The sequence below is a fragment of the Chrysochloris asiatica genome, unplaced genomic scaffold, assembly GCF_000296735.1.
Source record: "Chrysochloris asiatica unplaced genomic scaffold, ChrAsi1.0 scaffold00061, whole genome shotgun sequence".
NCBI classification, from domain to species: Eukaryota; Metazoa; Chordata; class Mammalia; order Afrosoricida; family Chrysochloridae; genus Chrysochloris; species Chrysochloris asiatica.
The window spans coordinates 3,213,439-3,230,852 of record NW_006408579.1 but is presented as its reverse complement, the minus strand read 5'-3'; the positions used below and the strand labels follow the sequence as shown (position 1 = coordinate 3,230,852).

The following is a 17,414-nucleotide window of genomic DNA, read 5'->3' as shown; positions in this document are numbered from 1 at the left end:
GGAATACTCATACTTCGCAATGTTGTCCATAGCTTGTCATGATCCACGCAGTTGAAAGCCTTTGCATAGTCAATAAAGCACAGGTAAACATCTTTCTGATATTCTCTGCTTTCAGCCAAGATCCATCAGATCCATCAGAAGTTCTCTGTCATTTCAGAGAATTTGCAGCTGTTTCTGTATTACCTTTAATAAAACTTTACTCCCATGGACTATCAAAGAGATTGTCCAATGATTTCTGCATTCCGTTGGGTCACCTCTCTTTGGAATGGGCACAAATAAAGATCTCTCCCAATCAGTCGGCCAGATAGTTGTCTTCCAAATTTCTTGGTAGAGATGAGTGAGTGCCTCCTGTGCCTCAACTCACAAGCTGCCACAGTACGAAAAATTGACAGACGAGTGGTGGATTTTGCCCATAGAATGCCTCAATATTGCAAGCTGGGGGTTGAATTTTTTTCTTCAGCTCCCTCATCTTGAGAAATGCTGAGCATGATCTCTCCTTTTGGCTTTCTAGTTCCAGGTCTTTGCACATTGTGTTATAATATTTGACTTTGTCTTCTTGAGCTGCTCTTTGAATTTTTCTGTTCAGCTCTTGAACCTCCTCATTTCTTCCATTTGCTTTAGCATCTCTACACTTGAGAGCAAGTTTCAGAGTCTCTTCTGATATCCATTTTGGTCTTTTCCTTCTTTCTTGTCTTCTTAATGACCTTTGTTTCTTCCTGTGTGATGTTCTTGATATCTTCGGATCTTCGGTCTTTAGTGTCTAATGCATCAAATCTGTTCTTGAGATGGTGTCTAAATTCAGGTGGGATATGTTCAAGGTCATATTTTGGCTCTTCCGGATTTGTTTTAATTTTCTTCAACTTCAGCCTGAAGTTGCATATGAGCAATTGGTGATCTGTTCCAGTGTGCCCCTGGCCTTAATTTGGCTGATGATATGGAACTATTCGACTGTCTCTTTTTCAATTTGATTTTCGTGTATCCCATCTGATGAGGTCCATTTGTATAGCCGTCTTCTATGTTGTTTAAAAAAAGTATTTGCAATGAGTCAGTCACTGGTCTTGCAAAGTTCTATCATGCGATCTCTAGCATCATTTCTGTCACTAAGGCCATATTTTCCAACTACTGATTCTTCCTCTTTGTTTCCAACCTTTGCATTCCAATCACCAGTAATTATCAATGCATCTTGATTGCATGTTTGATCAATTTCAGACAGAAGAGGTTGGTAGAATTCTTCAATTTGATCATCATTGGTTTTAGTGGTTGATGCAAAAATTTGAACAATAGTGTTGTTGTTGTTTGCCATCGAGTCAGCTCTGACTCATAACGACCCAGTATAGGGTTTCCAAGGAGTAGCTGGTGAGCTTGAACCACTGACACTTCAGTTCAAACGACTTTGCAGTCTGGCACATTAACTGACAGTGCCACACCAGAACTCCAATAGTAGTATTGTTGTTTTTAAGTGCTGTCAAGTCGGTTCCAACCCATAGCGACCCTATATAGGGTTTCCAGGGAGCAGCTGGTGAGCTCGAACCACCGACCTTGCAGTTCAAATGGCTTTGTAGTCTGGCGCATTAACCCACAGCACCACACTAGGACTCCATTCCCATATGTTGTTGCTGTTATGTGCTGTGGAGTCGGTTCTGACTCATAGCGGCCCTGTATAGGGTTTCCAAGGCTGTAAATCTTTATGGGAGCAGAAAGCCTCATTTTTCTCCCACAGAATAGCTGGTAGTTCAAACTGCTGACTTGTGTTTCGCAGCCTGATTTGCAACCACTACACTACCAGAGCTCCATAATAGTAGTATTGTTGTTAAGTGCCATCGAGTTGGTTCCGACCCATAGCGACCCTGAACAGGGTTTCCGAGGCTGTAAATCTTTACGGGAGCAGAAAGCCTCATCTTTCTCCCGCGGAGCAGCTGGTAGTTTCGAACTGCTGACCTTGCGGTTCGCAGCCCAATTTGTAACCACTACGCTAGATGTATAGATATTATTCTATCACAGATAGCATTGTACTTCAAGAGAGATCTTGACATGTTCTTTTTGATGATGAATGTGAAACTATTGCTCTTCAACTTGTCATTCCCCACATAGTAACCTATGTGATTGTCAGATTAAAAATGGCCAATACCAGCCCATTTCAGCTCATGAATACCTAGGATATAGATGTTTATGCATTCCATTTCAGTACTGACAATTTCCAATTTTCCTAAATTCATACTTTGTACATTCCATGTTCCAATTATTAATGGATGTTTACAGTTGTTTCTCTTTATTTTGAGTTGTGCCTCATCAGCAAATGAAGGTCCCAAAGGCTTTACTCCATTCTCATCAACGCGGTCACCTCTACTTTGTGAAGGCAATTCTTCCCTAGTCATATTTTGAGTGCCTTCCAACCTGTGGGGCTCATTTTCTGGCACTATATCTGGCAATATTCTGGTGTTCTTCATCATGTATCAATAGTCAGTATTCTGGTGCTATCTGACAGCATTCCACTACTATTCATAAGGTTTTCTGTGACAAAATATTTAGAAGTAGTCTGTCTCTCCTTCTTCCTAGCCTGTCTCAGCTGAAAGCTCAGCTGAGACTATTCCACCATAGGGACCCTACTGGTATTTAAAATACCTGGGCATAGCTTTCAGAATTACAGCAACATGCAAGCCACCACAGTACGACAAACTGACAGACAAGTGGTGGATTAGTCAGATGGTAGTGGTGGGTATGTGCCGTGTTATTGGTTCCGACTCATAGCATAGGATTTCTGAGGCTGTAAATCTTTACAGGAATAGAAAGCCTCATCTTTCTCTCATGGAACGGTAGTAGTTTCAAACTGCTAACCTTTCAGTTATCAGCCCAGCTCGTAACCACTATGCTACCAGAGCTCTTTGATTAGTCAGATAAGCCTGACTAATACTGAATGGAGTCCTGATGTGGCGTTGTGGGTTAATGCACCAGAATGCAAAGTTAGTTTGAACCTTAAAGTTGGCAGTTCAAGTTCACCATTAGCTCCTCAGAACCCTATACAATAGGTCGCTATGGGTTGAAACAGACTCCACAGCACTTAATAACAACAATGATGAATTCAGCTCTCTCTCAGGCAAGAGATGGAGGTGGTTCCTTTAATTTCCTCTCCCAATTTGCAAAGGTGACTTATGTCACACTAATGAGGGTGCATGTTGCTGTTAGTTGCTGTCTTCTCAGAAGCAGGTCAGCAGACTGTGTTCTGAGACCCCTCTGGGAGGGTCTGAACCACTCACCTTTCAGCTAATAGCTTAGTGCTTCCCTGATTGTGCTACCTAAGATGCCATTAATAGGAATTGGCAGCCAACAAAATTTGAAGCAGGAAATAAGACATGAAAGAAGAAAGAGTCAGTTTTTAAAGCCTCGCTATGATCATCTCATAAACTGAGTGTGATGCTGGAAGCTATGCCACCAGTATTATAAATACCAGAAGGGTCACCCATGGTGGACAGATTTCAACAGAGCTCCCAGGATAAGACAGACTAGAAAAAAGGAGGACAGATGACTTCAAATGGTTAGCCACTGAAAACATATGGATAGCTACGGAACATTGTCAGTTATAATACCAGAAGATGAAAACATTATGAATAGCAGCAGAAAAGTGTCAGATATAGTTCCTGAAGATGAACCCCTCAAGTTGGGAGGCACTCAAAATACGACTGGTGAAGAGCTAGCTACCTCCTGAAAGTAGAGTTGATCATAATGATATGAATGAAATAAAGCTTTCAGGATCTTCATTTGCTGATGGGACACAACTTAAAATGAGGAGAAACAGCTGCAAACATCAGCTAATAATTGGAACATGGAATATATGTAGTACAAATCTAGGAAAATTGGAAGCTGTCAGAAATAAAATGGAAGACATAAAGATTAATATACTAGTAATTAGGAGCTGAAGTGGGCTGATATTGATCGTTTTTAATCCAACAATTATATGGTTTACTATGCCAGAAACTACAAACTGAAGAAAAGTATCACATTTATCTTCAAACTAACATTTCAAGATCTATCTTGAAGTACAATGCTGTCGATGATAGGATAATATCCATGTGCCTACAAGGAATATCAGTTAAGATCACTATTATTCATATATATGCAACAACACTAAAGCCAGTGATGATGAAATTGAAGAATTCTACCAGCTTCTTCAGTCTTAAACATACAATCAAGATGAATTAATAATTACTGCTGATTGAAATGTGAAGGTTGGAAACAGGAAGGATTAATAGTTGGAAAATATTGCATGGTGATAGAAATTATGCTGGAGATCACAAGATAGAATTTTGCAAGACCAACGACTTATTCATTGCGAGTACATTTTATAAACAACATAAAAGGCAACTATATACATGGACCTCACAAGAGTACACAAGAATCAAATTGACTACATCTGTGGGAAGAGACAGTGGAAAAGCTTCATATCATCAGCCAAAATAAGGCCTGGAGCAGACTGTGGAAGAGACCATCAATTGCTCATTTGCAAGTCCAGATTGAAGCTGAAGAAAATTAAAACAAGTCCACAAGAGCCAAAATATGATCTTGAACATATCCCACTTGAATTTAGAACAGAAGTTATCACACCATCTCAAGAGCAGATCTGATGCATTTATGACTAATGACCAGAAAAGTTGTGGGATGACATCAAGAATGTCATACAGGAAGAAAGCAAAAAGGTCATTGAAAAGAAAGAAAGGACCAAAATGGATGTCAGAAGAAATTCTGAAACTTGCTCTTAAGCATAGTGAAGCAAAACTGAGTAGAAGAAATGAGGAAGTAAAAGAGCTGAACAGAAAATTTCAAAGGGCAGCTTGAGAAGACAAAAATCAAGTATTATAATGAAATATGCAAAGACCTTGGAGTTAGAAAAACAACAGGGAAGAACTCACTCAGCATTCTCAAGCTGAAAGAACTGAAGAAAATATTCAAACTTGGGGTTGCAACATTGAAAGATTCTATGGGTAAATTATTGAATGATGCAGAAAGCATCAAAAGAAAATGGAAGGAATATGCAGAGTCACTGTACAAAAAAATGGTCAACTTTCAACCATTTTTAACAGTAGCACATGATCAAGAACCAATGGGACTGAAGGAAGAAGTTCAAGCTGTACTGAAGGCATTACCTAAAACCAGAATTCTAGGAATTGATGGAAGACAAATTCAAAATTTTCAGCAAACTGATGTAGCACTAGATGTGCTCACTCATCTATGCCAAGAAATTGAAACATAGCCACCTGGCCAACCAATTAGAAGAGATCAATATTTGTGCCCATTCCAAAATGAGGTGACCCAACAGAATGCAGAAATTATTGTCAATATCTCTAACATCCCATGCAAGTAAAATTTTGTTGAAGAAAATTCAAAAACGATTGCATCAGTACATCAACAGAGAACTGCCAGTAATCCGAGCCAGATTCAGACGAGAACATGAAATGAGGGATATCATTGCTGGTATCAGATGAATCTTGACTGAAAGCAGAGAATACCAAAAAAGATGTTTACTTGTGCTTCATTGACTATGCAAAGACTTTTGACTGTGTAGATCATGACATACTATGGATAACATCACTAAGTATTCCAGAACCATTCATTGTGCTCAGGAGGAACCTGAACATAGACCAAGAGATAATCATTATAACAGAGCAAGGGGATACTGACTGGTTTAAAATCAGGAAAGGTGCATGCTAGGGTTGTATCCTTTCACCATACTTATTCAGTCTGTATGCTGAGCAAATCTGAGAAACTGGATTATGTGAAGAACATGGCATAAGGAGTGGAGGAAGAGTCATTAATAACCTGTGATATGCTGATGATACAACCTTGCTTACTGAAAGTGAAGAGGATTTAAAATACTTACTGATGAAGATCAGAGACTATAGCCTTCAGTATGGATTGTACCTCTCTGAAAAGAAAACAAAAATCCTCACCACTGGACCAATAAATAACATCATGATAAATGGAGAAAAGACTGAACTTGTCAAAGACTTTATTTTCTTTGAATTCACAATCAACACATGGAAGCAACAGTCAAGAAATCAAACAGCCTACTTCATTAGGTATATCCAGTGCACAAGACCTCTTCAAAGTGTTGAAAAATAAAGATGCCAGTTTGAGGACTAAGGTGTGCCTGATGCAAGCCACGGTATTTTCAATAGCCTCATATATATGTGAAAGTTGAACAATAAATAAGAATACACCATAGATGAATCAGTACATTTTAATTATGGTGTTGAAGAAGAATATTTAAAGTACCATGGACTTCCAGAGGAACAAACAAATCTGTGTTGGAAGATGTACGGCCATAATGCTCCTTAGACACAAGGATGGCTAGACTTCATCTTCCATACTTCGGACATGTTACCAGGAGGGACCAGTTCCTGGAGAACTACATCATGCTTGGTAAAGTGGAGGATCAGCAAAAAAAAAAAAGGAAGACCACCAGTGAAATGGATTGACAAAGTGGCAGCAGTTATGGGTTCAAATGTAACAAAAATGTCAAAAGACCAGTCAGTGTTTTGTTCTGTTGTGCATAAGTTGCTATGAGTTGGAACCATCTGGGTGGCACCTAACAACAACAACCTATTAAAAATTATAAGAATTAAATGAATTAATAAGTGTAAAGCCTTTAGATCCATGCCTAGCACATAGTAAGATCTGCATAATTGCTTGATATTAGCATTAATTCATTCAGTATGCATTTTAAATTGTTGGATACCAGTGTGATAAACAAAGCAAAAAATTGGGTCTCACCATCACCCAACTTATATGGAGAAGACATACATTCCGCCTAAGTAAGTACTTAGTTACAAATACTACCATGTGCTGCAAAGGAAAGGAATACATTTTGAGAAAGAATTCTGAAGGAGGACCTCTTTTGGACTGGGAACATGGGCAAGTCTTCAATAAAATGATGTTGCATCTGAGAACCAAAGCATATTAGCCAGGACTCCGTTTCAAAATGTTGAAAAATTACTGAAATGATTCAGAATTTTCAAATGATGAGAAAACTCCAGCTAGCTTAAGCATAAGAGAGAATTTTTGGATCGCTTAACTGAAAGTCGAGGAATGGAACTAGCTGACATTAAGCCCAGCCGAATCTTTGGTCTTAAACAGAGTTATGGTATGTCTAAGCTTCTTGTTCCCTTTTTTAGTCCTCTGTCTCAATCTCTTATTCTTTCTTTGGTTACTCTGTTGATCCCATTCTCAAGCAGGTTTTTCATAATGGGAAGATGATGTCCTGCATTTCCAGGTATAAAACTCTGCATCTTCACCAAAGAAGTGTGCGGCTCTTTTCACACAGTTCTGCAAGCTTCAGACTCTCCTTACCTTGACTTGAGTCACATGCTCATCACTGACTAGTGTGGTCATAGGACTTTGATGTTGTTTTGTTTTCCTTTAGGAGTAGTAGATTTTGGAGCAGAGAAAAAGGTTCATTGTCTACTGCATAAAGGTGAGAGAGAGAAAGAGTTAGCTAAGCAAAGAACGAGTGGGAAAAAGTATTCTAGGCAGAGAGAGCAGTGTGTGAAACCCAGAGAAAGGGAAGAAGTACAAGAAAGGAAAGATGGCCTAGTAGGTAGACCACAGGTTGCAAGAAGTAGACTGTCAAAAGATGTGGAAAAGTAAGCTGGGGTCAAAAATTATGTAAATCCTACTAAGGAGTCTGGGTGTGGTGCTGTGGGTTAATGCGCTAGACTGCAAAGCCATTTGAACTGCAAGGTTGGCGGTTCAAGCTCACCAGCTGCTCCTCAGAAACCCTGTAATGGATCACTATGGGTCAGAAATGACTCAATGGCACTTAACCACAACAACACTAAGGGTCTTATATTTCCTTTTCTAGTGCCAAGTAAACCCATGGAGCGGTTCTGCTCTGTAACACTTTGGGTTGCCTCAATGGTCTTTTTCTTTTCTTTTCCTTTCTTTTTAAAAAGAACCTTTGAATAAGGTTGAGAGTTGGACATGGGAAAGGCCATGAATAAGGAAATAATTGCCAGTCCCAAATGGTAGCTGCAGGCACCAAAGGATGAGCCTGCCACACCTCTCAGAGAACAAAGATGACTAACAGCTTCCTAAAATATTAAAGGAACTTTCCATGAGGACTGTTAAACTAGCCAGCACCTTTATTCCCCAGATACATTTTTTTTAAAAAAATTAATAAATAAAGAGGCAAAGCTCTGCCAAGCTAGATCCTGGTTTTGGAGAGAGGCGAGGCGAGGCTTCCACGTTGCTCCCACTTTCCACACAGAGCTCTGGGCCGCTCCCTTCCCTACAGCTTCTCTGCTTTTTTTCTCTCATGAGGTTCTCCCTGCCTTATGGAGTCAGCTCCAGGGAACCCATGGAGGTATGGGGGTGCTTCCTCAGTGCCCATGGTTGCCCCTGTGCCTTACATCCTGTACATGCTATAGTGACAATTTTTGCAGCAGAGATCTCAGGCTTTGCAAATCTACCAGAAGATTTGGATATCTGTGACTAAGAATACCCCAGTCCTTAATTACACCCCACATCTGCTGAGGAAATGAAATGAAAAGTGGTTCATGTAGAGAATTTTGATTGCCTTTAAAAATAGAGGCCTTGCTTTCTTTAAATTAAGTTTTTCAAGTATAAATAGAGAAACTATTGGTGAAGGAAGCCCTGGCAGGATATCCTATGCAGGGATACCTAGCTTAGCCTTTCTACAGATAGACTTACTGTGTGCCAGGCTCTGTTCTAGGCTCAGGGGGCTAGTCACAGTCCTGTACTTACAGAGCTCACAGTAGATAATAATAATAGACCGAGTACATTATGTAATATTTGTAAGGGTGGCAAGTATTGTACAAAAAAGGAAAGGACAGTGAGGTCGATTAGGAAGGCTGGACTGAGACAGTGTCTCTCTGAGCTCTCTAACTTACAACAGATACAGTAAGTATGGACGAGAATAGAGTTTGGCAAACAGAAGCTACCCAGGAAAGTTAATTTTGTTCTGCTTTAATGTGCCTGAAAATTCACATTCATGAGAGTTTGAACGTCAGCATTTACACTCAGCAGACAAATGACAGCTGAAGACTGAACAAAGGTCAACAATATTAGGAAACCACCACTACAGTTAGAAGCTTATTTTCAGTTATATAATAGAGGGCAACTTAAAAAATCAGATTAAATGATGTATATTTATGGTTATGCCTTTCATTAGGAGGAAATTCAAGACTGTGTAACTTGCATATGCCTATAAAATTTAAGATCATAAAGACTGAAGTAAGTGCGGGTCCTATTAAAAATATATCTTAATCTGGGTGGGAGTTACACCAGTGATACATCTGAAAAAATTCGAGTTACAGCTTAAGATTTGTACATTTCTAGTTGTTGTTGTTGTTAGGGGCCATCGAGTTGGTTCAGACTCATAGTGACCCCTATGCACGATACAATGAAACATGGCGGGGACCTGTGCCCCCCTCACAATTGTTGCCTTTGAGTCTATTGCTGCCGCTACTGTGTCATTCCGTCTCCTTGGGGGTCTTCCTCTTTTTGCTGACCCTCTCTTTTACTGACCTTCTCAAGGGAATGGTCCTTCCTAGTAACACATCCAAAGTATGAGAGATGAAGACTCACCATCCTGACTTCTAAGGAGCAGTCTGACCGCACTTCATCCAAGACAAATTTGTTTGTTCTCTGGCAGTCCATGGTACTTTCAACATTTTTCTCCAACAACCACAGTTCAAATGCATCAACTCTTCTATGGTCTTCCTTATTCATTGTCCAGTTTCACATGTACATGTTGTTGTTGTTAAGTACTATGGAGTTAGTTCCAATTCATAGTGACCCTGCACAGGGTTTCTGAGGCTGTAAATCTTTACGGGAGCAGAAAGCCTCATCTTTCTCCCACAGAACAGCTGATAGTTTTGAACTGCTGACCTTGAGGTTAGCAGCCCGATTCGTAACCACTATGGTACCAGAACTCCTTACATGCACATGAGGCAATTGAAAATACCATATTTTGGATCATGGTTTGATATCTTTGCTCTTGAACACATTAAAAGAGGTCTTTGCTCCAGATTTGCTTAATGCAATACATCGTTTGATTTCTTGACTACTGCTTCCATGACTGTTGATAGTGGATCTAAGCAAAATGAAGTCTTTGACAACTTCAGTCTTTTCTCCATTTGTGTTGGTCTAGTTGTGAGGATCTTTGTTTCCTTTGCTTTGAGGTGTAATCCATACTGAGAGCTGTAGTCTCTGATCTTCATCAGTAAATATTTTAGTCCTCTTTGCTTCCAGCAAGCATGGTTGTATCATCTGCATATCCCCCAATCCTGAGGCCACGTTATTCTTCATGCAGCCCAGCTTCTCAGCATACAGATTGAATAAATATGGCTCAGCATACAGATTGAATAATTATGGCAAAAGGATACAACTCTGCCTCACACCTTTCCTGATTTTAAACTAAGACTTGTACATTCCTAGTATGTGTAAATTATATTGCAGTAAAGGAAGATGTGAGTACAGTTAACATTGAACTTAGAGATGTAGCCATTCTGATGTCTTCCACCCAAGGAGGCACTTGCTCCTGATCTCATGCAGGACAGACTCTCAAGACATGGGCACAGAGTTGGGATGGAGAAGTCTGTGTTGTGAAGAAACCGAGACATGTAGAAGATGGGCATGAGTCAACCTTTGACCCCACTGCTCTTATTGTGGTACCTGCCTCTCCTTGAGGGTCCTGGGTCAATGGAAGAACAAAATATCCACCCAGGAAATAACCAGAGAGGTAGTCCAGGCATAGTCACTGGTTGATCTCAGGGTTAAAACTCTTATTCCTGATGAGCAAGATGCATCTTCCCTGATTCACGGCATCCATGACAGGATACACAGGGTCATGGAATCATCACAGGCTAGGTGGAAATGCCTATTCTCATCCAAGGAGACAGACTGAATAAACATGGTACCTCCCTTTCATCTCTCTTTCTATCTCTCATTCTTTAGGTATGAATCTCTATGACTCCCTCTGACACACAAGACTCATCCAAGATTCTACACCTATCTGACAAACTATCAGAGTATACTCCGAGACCCAGCAATCCACATGTCCCCATATACACAAGCTGGTAGACACTTCACATCTTGAACCCTCAGAAATGTTAGTTGTTTGTTTGCATTTTGAATAGAAAAACATGCCCCTCAGGAGGTTTGTCTCTAGGCATGGTTTGAGGGTGTTGCTGCAGGGACCTAACTAAGAGAGCACACAGGTGGTAGGTACCTTCCTTCCAGGAGTTCTCACTGGGCTGCTTCCTGTCCTCCATAGGAGGCGGTGTCACACGGCCCGGAAGAAGACCAGTTGGCCCGAATCCAAAATGTCATCCAGAAGCTTCCTCCATCCCATTACAGGTAAGAATCCTTGTTGTAATTAACTTCTTAATGTGATGATGCTAAAGAAGTAGGTTGGCATCAAAAAATGGGAATAATTCAGTGGGCAGTGACTTCCCTGAGCATTTCAAGGTTGGTGCTTGACTAGGTACATAACTCCATCTCCTAGTCACTTACAGGCATTCCTATCACACAAACTTGCCTCACGGTGACATCCTATGGCACTTGGTTCTCATAAGGATCTATAGCATAACCAAATTTATGGAAACCAAGAAGGCTTTTTTTTTTTTTTAATTAAATGTTTTTATTTTGGATTGAGTGAAAGTTTACAGGGCACATCATCAGCTTCACATTCAACCAACCATTCATATAGCTTGTTTCATTACATTGATTATTATCCCCTCCATATATAATCAGTTAACAGTGTTTCTCTCTATCCTCTTTAGCTTTTTTTTTTTTTTTTGGGGGGGGGGCAAGGAGGCTTTTACACAGATTTTGACAGTAGTTCTTGAGCATCTGACTGATGTGATGGATCGCTCTATGTGTTAATCAGTACCATTCCTTACGTCATCTATCCTTTCACTTCATTCCACATTTAGCCCCTAATTTCACCATCTTCCCTATGCCTACATGTCTTACATAAGGGGGCAGATTCTGATGTGGCATAAAACAAAATTATATATGTTTTTAACTTTCTATAGATATTATTCACTAAATGAAATTAGATCCCTTGAGAACAGAGCTTCAAATCAGTTTGAACTACCTTAGTCAATGAAGCAAAATTTGGCCAATGAAGCAACTTAGTCAATGAAGCAAAATTGGAACCGACCAGAATTTGTAAAAATTTGGGTGATGTGGGACAATAATTAGAAAGGGAAGAATTATGGGTTGAAACCCTAGAGTGGAAGATTTGGAAGACACATAGCGAGTCCTTTCAGGAACTTGATGTAGGAGGTTGAATTACTGACAGGGCTGTGAAGAGTGACATCTTTGAGCAGGGTACCATTGTTTCTGATTCTACCAGTCAAGAGGTGTGCTTGCTCTGTGACACACACACTACTCTTGTTTTCTAAGAGGGAGATTATGCTCCTAATCTTTCCTGTTCCAGTGCTCATTCCACTTAATTCACATTTTATCAATTTTATCAATTCAGATCTGGACTGATTTTACTTTACTGTCCATAACTGAAATGGGAAGAACCAGTTTGAAGCCCTACTGGAGAAATATCAAGTTCCTTGTAGCTGGACCAAACCTAAAAGAACCCACTGCTTTTGAGTTGAATTCCATATCCTAGAGACCCTATAGGACCTAGTAGAACTCTACCATAGAGTTTCCAAGGTTGCAAGTCTTGGAAACTGTCACATTTTTCTCCCATGAAGCAGCTGATAGTTTCAAACTGCCAATCTTTTGATTAGCAAGTGAACACTTAACCACTGTGTTACCAGAGCTCCTTTGTAGCTGGAAGCGTTTTTAAAAGAGCTTAGATAAGAGCCAATTTCAAACTGTGTGGAGGAGATTTTGCCTTGGCTAGGAGGAGGAACAAGTAGCCTCTAAGAACCCTCAGGCTGGGAGGTGCTTTGATTCTGATTCTGTGTCTGGCTGGTGCTCCACGGGCTTTAGCTGACTTCTGACAAAGTCATCCTTCTTTCCTACTTCTAACCAGCATGCCTAGAACCAAGAAAATTACTTCCATCAATCTTGATATCTTCTTGATATTCCTCCAAAGTTCACAAGATAGAAATATTTAGTTTCTTAAATCCAGACTTAGGGAATTATCTCCTGATGTCCAGCTTTACAAAGACACTGACTTTTCTTACTTTGTCAAAAAATATTAACATTACAGGACCTTGAAATACCTGATTGAACACCTGGCCCACATTGCCTCTTTCAGCAACAAGACCAACATGCATGCCAGGAACCTGGCCCTGGTATGGGCTCCAAACCTCCTCAGGTAACTGCCACACCTTCACCCCTCACCACTCCAGTAGACTCAAGTAGTCCACGGATGAAACAAAGATCAAGTTCTTCAAAATTGAAGCCCCATTAAGACAAACTTGTAGCTAAGTGGTTACCTGTAGCATTCACGTATTAATTCAAGGTAATTTTAATAGCCTAAGCTCTTTGCCTGATCTTCCGGAAACTCTGTGTTTCAATGTCATTTTTCCGGCTACAACTGGGATATGACTACAATTATGGGTCCTTACATTATAATTTCTTTGAAAGGCCTTTCTTGTCTTTAGGGCTCATTGGTTCTTCTTGATTTTGGTGGGGTAACATCTGGCTATTACCTGAAGCTATTCTTCATGTAGCTTCATAAATGAAGTTGGGTGAGTAGAGAAAGCAGAGCTTAAGAAGAAAAAAACAACCTGTTTATGTATACTCACCAATATAGCATTTATATTTTTGCAGTACAAGAGCCTATATGTTATACCTAGTAACTGTTTCAAATTTGTTTAGTGTGTTGGGCTTCACAGCCTTTGTAGAGTTCTTTCTAAGGAAAACCAAACCAAACTCATTGCCATCAAGTCAATTCAAACTCATGTCAACCCTATGTGCTATAGAGCAGAACTATTCCTAGGGTTTTCTTAGTAGGTGTGGCGCTGTGGACTACTGTGCCAGACTGCAAAGTCATTTGAACTGTGCAAGGTCAGTGGTTCAAGCTCACCAGCTGCTCCTTGGAAACCCTATACAGGGTCGCTATGGGTTGGAATTGACTCAACGGCACTTAACAACAACAACAACCTTCACAAATGCAGATTACTAAGCCTTTCTTCCAAGGTGTCCCACCAAGTGAAACCCACTGCTATCAAGATGATTCCAACTCATAGCGATCCAACAAGGACAGAGTAGAACTGCCCCATAGGATTTTCAAGATTATAAATCAGTACAGGAGTAGACAGTCTCATCTTTCTCCACCACTGACTGGTGGGTTTGAACTACCAACCTTGTGGTTAGCAGCCCACTGCTTAACCCACTGCACCATCAGGTCTCCTTTTCAGTTAGTAGTTGAGTGCAAACCATGTGCACCACCAAAATCAAAAATCCAAATTTAGGGAATTATCTCCAGATGTCCAGCTTTACAAATTTCTTGTAGCTGGACCAAACCTAAGAGAACCTACTGCTTTCCAGTCAAAATCCATCTCATAGAGACTCTATAGGGCCTAATAGAACTGCCCCATAGTTGATCTTCAATATAGTGAAAATACTCTACAGATTAACTAACAGTTAATTTTAGGGTAGGGGACTTGTACAAGAGGCCCACTGGTTCCTTTACTGCTTCAGGTTGCATAGCAGAGCTGCTTACTGAATGTGTTTCTCTCACGGTTTAGGTCTAAAAAAATTGAAGCCACAGGTTGCAATGGAGATGCAGCCTTTCTTGCAGTCCGGGTGCAGCAGGTGGTGATTGAGTTCATCTTGAATCATGTGGAGCAAATCTTTAACAACAGTGCACCTGGGTCCCTGGACAACACCGGTAATAACCTCTGCTGGCACCACCTGCCCATTTTCTTTCTTGCCCTAGTTATGGGGCCCAAGAATAGGGTGGGCTTGGTTCTAGCTTTGAGTATTCGCTGTGCTTGTGGCACATGGCTTTGTGTGTCAGTGTCTTTGTCTTTGTTTGCATGTGGCTTTAGTGTGTTTCTAATCTATCCAATGAATATAGCATGATGAACTAGAATAATGTGCTATTAGCCCTGAGTTCTTAGATTCTGAGTTATTATGTACAGGTACTGGCAACATTGCTTTCCTTAAATACTAGATTGTATTTTTATTTTTAGTATGATATTTCAGATGATCCCTATGCCTTCATCTTGAAGTCTTAGTCATCGGGTTTATTGCTCACATGTGTATTCAAAGTGTAGTCTTTGCACAATTTTTTGTTGAGCGCTTATTTGGCTCTGTCTTACACCAAGCACTTTGTTGTCGTTAAGTGCCTTCAAGTCAGTTCCAACTCATAGCTACATTGTATAGGGTTTCTGAGGAGCGGCTGCTTGGTTTGAACTGCTGACCTTGCAATTAGTAGTCAGTGCTTATCGTAGAGCATCAAGCACTAGGGAAACAAAAATGAATCTGTGTTGTGTGCTTATGGACATTTGTATATAGAATGGTTGATATTATTGTAACTGTAGCCATTAGTGGTGAGAGAGGTATTGCTATTTCAAGCTGGATATTGTGGGATGATTTTTTTCAATCCTGTTTCATAAGCAGCTCCTGGTGATGCAGTCGGTAAAGTGCTCATCTGCTAAGAAAAGGTTGGCACTTCAAACCCAGCAGCTGCTCTGAGGAAGAAACATGTGGTAGTCTGTTTCCACAAAGACTACAACCTTGGAAACCCTGTGGGGCAGTTCTGCTCTGCCCTATAGGATCACGCTATGAGTTGGAATCAACTTGATGGCAGTGGGTTTGATTTGGGTTTGGGCTGGCCTTTATAATGACCCAATGACCCCTATGAGTGAATGGGTTTATGCTGCTTTCATGTTTGTTGTTGTTGTTAGGTACCATCGAGTCGGTACCGACCCATAGCGAACTTATGTGCAGCAGAATGAAACACTGCCCGATCCTGGGCCAACCTCACTGCTGTTGCCACACTTGAGTCCATCGATGCTGCCACTTGGACAATCCATTTTGCTGGGGTCTTTCACTTTTTTTCTAACCCTCCACCTTACCAATCATGATATCCTTCTCCAGCGACTGGTCCAAAGTATGAGAGATGAAGTTTGGCCATCTTGGCCTCCAAGGAGCACTCTGGCTGCACTTCTTCCAAAACGGATCTGTTGATTCTTTTGGCAGCCCATGGCACTTTCAGTATTCTCCTCCAACACCACAACTCAAAGGCATCAGTTCTTCTACAGTCTTCCTTATTCCCTGTACAGCTTTCGCATGCATATGAGGTTATTGAAAATACCATGGCTTGGGTCAGGCAATGTATGTGAGCCTAATTGATAAAAATCGGAAATCCAGTTATCAGGAGGCCTGGTACAAATGTCAACATTTGTGTATGACAGTTGTTCCCTAATGTCAGTGTTTATCAAAGTCACCAAATTATTATTATTATTAAGCCTATCTTCATGGAGTCCTGCTGTGGCGCTGGGGGCTAGTGCGTCAGACTGCAAAGTCATTGGAACTACAAGGCCAGTGGTTCAAGCTCACCAGCTGCTCCTTGGAAACCCTATACAGGGTCGCTATGGGTCAGAATCGACTCGATGGCACCTAACAACAAGAATCTACATCTATGATTCAGTAGGTCTCTGGTAGCGTAGTGGTTACGAATCAGGCTGCTAACCTCAAGGTTGGCAGTTCGAAACTACCAGCAGTTCCGTGGGAGAAAGATGAGGCGTTCTGCTCCCATAAAGATTTACAGCCTCGGAAACCCTGTGCAGGATCACTATGAGTTGGAACCGACTCCATGGTATTTAACAACTTATAGTGTGACTGATAATTTACATGCCTAACAAGCTTAACAACAACAACAACAAGCTTCTGGGTGATGCTGATACTGCTGATCTTGGAGAGCCATTGGCATATGAGAACCTTATCTGCAAAATATTTATATGAGCAGACCAAAGCATTCTTTTCCAGCATAGGTAACATTTGGAAACACCAAAGTTAATCATCAGGTTAATCAATAGCAATTAACATTGTATCTCAATTCCCAGTATAACTGTTCCCACTCATATTATCCTCTTTTTTATCTTTATATTAACTCTCCCATTAGGAAAATAAAATTTTTAAATAAATGTAATTTTTAATTGTAAACTATATAAAATCCTTTTTGGGGGTAAGTGGGAAGTGATATGCACCCGTTCATTCATCCTTTTGAGTTAACAGGTAATTTAGTGGGGACGTACGCTCTGCCAGGAATGATTCCAGGCACTCCACAGACATCGTCGCATCACACTGATTTTCACAACAATCGTTACACAGTTGTTATCAGCTTGTTTTAGAGATGAGGGACCTAATAGCCAGGAAAGCTTAGTCATAACCCAAGGTCTTATGCTGGGACTCAATGTTGAGTGCAAATCCTTCCGCCTATGTTTTTTTGGGTTTTTTTTTAATGAACTGCTAGA

The 17,414-nt window shown here is 40.6% G+C and overlaps 1 protein-coding gene across 1 annotated transcript in view; it reads left to right on the top strand.

Annotated features, from left to right (window-relative positions):
• Nucleotides 1-17,414, top strand: part of ARHGAP31 (Rho GTPase activating protein 31) — a 150,202-nt gene that overhangs the window by 103,510 nt on the left and 29,278 nt on the right. Inside the window, exons 4-6 of the mRNA XM_006864156.1 lie at nt 11,288-11,370; nt 13,193-13,300; nt 14,679-14,821. Coding sequence (XP_006864218.1) covers nt 11,288-11,370; nt 13,193-13,300; nt 14,679-14,821 — 334 coding nt within the window. The remainder of the gene's footprint in view (nt 1-11,287; nt 11,371-13,192; nt 13,301-14,678; nt 14,822-17,414) is intronic.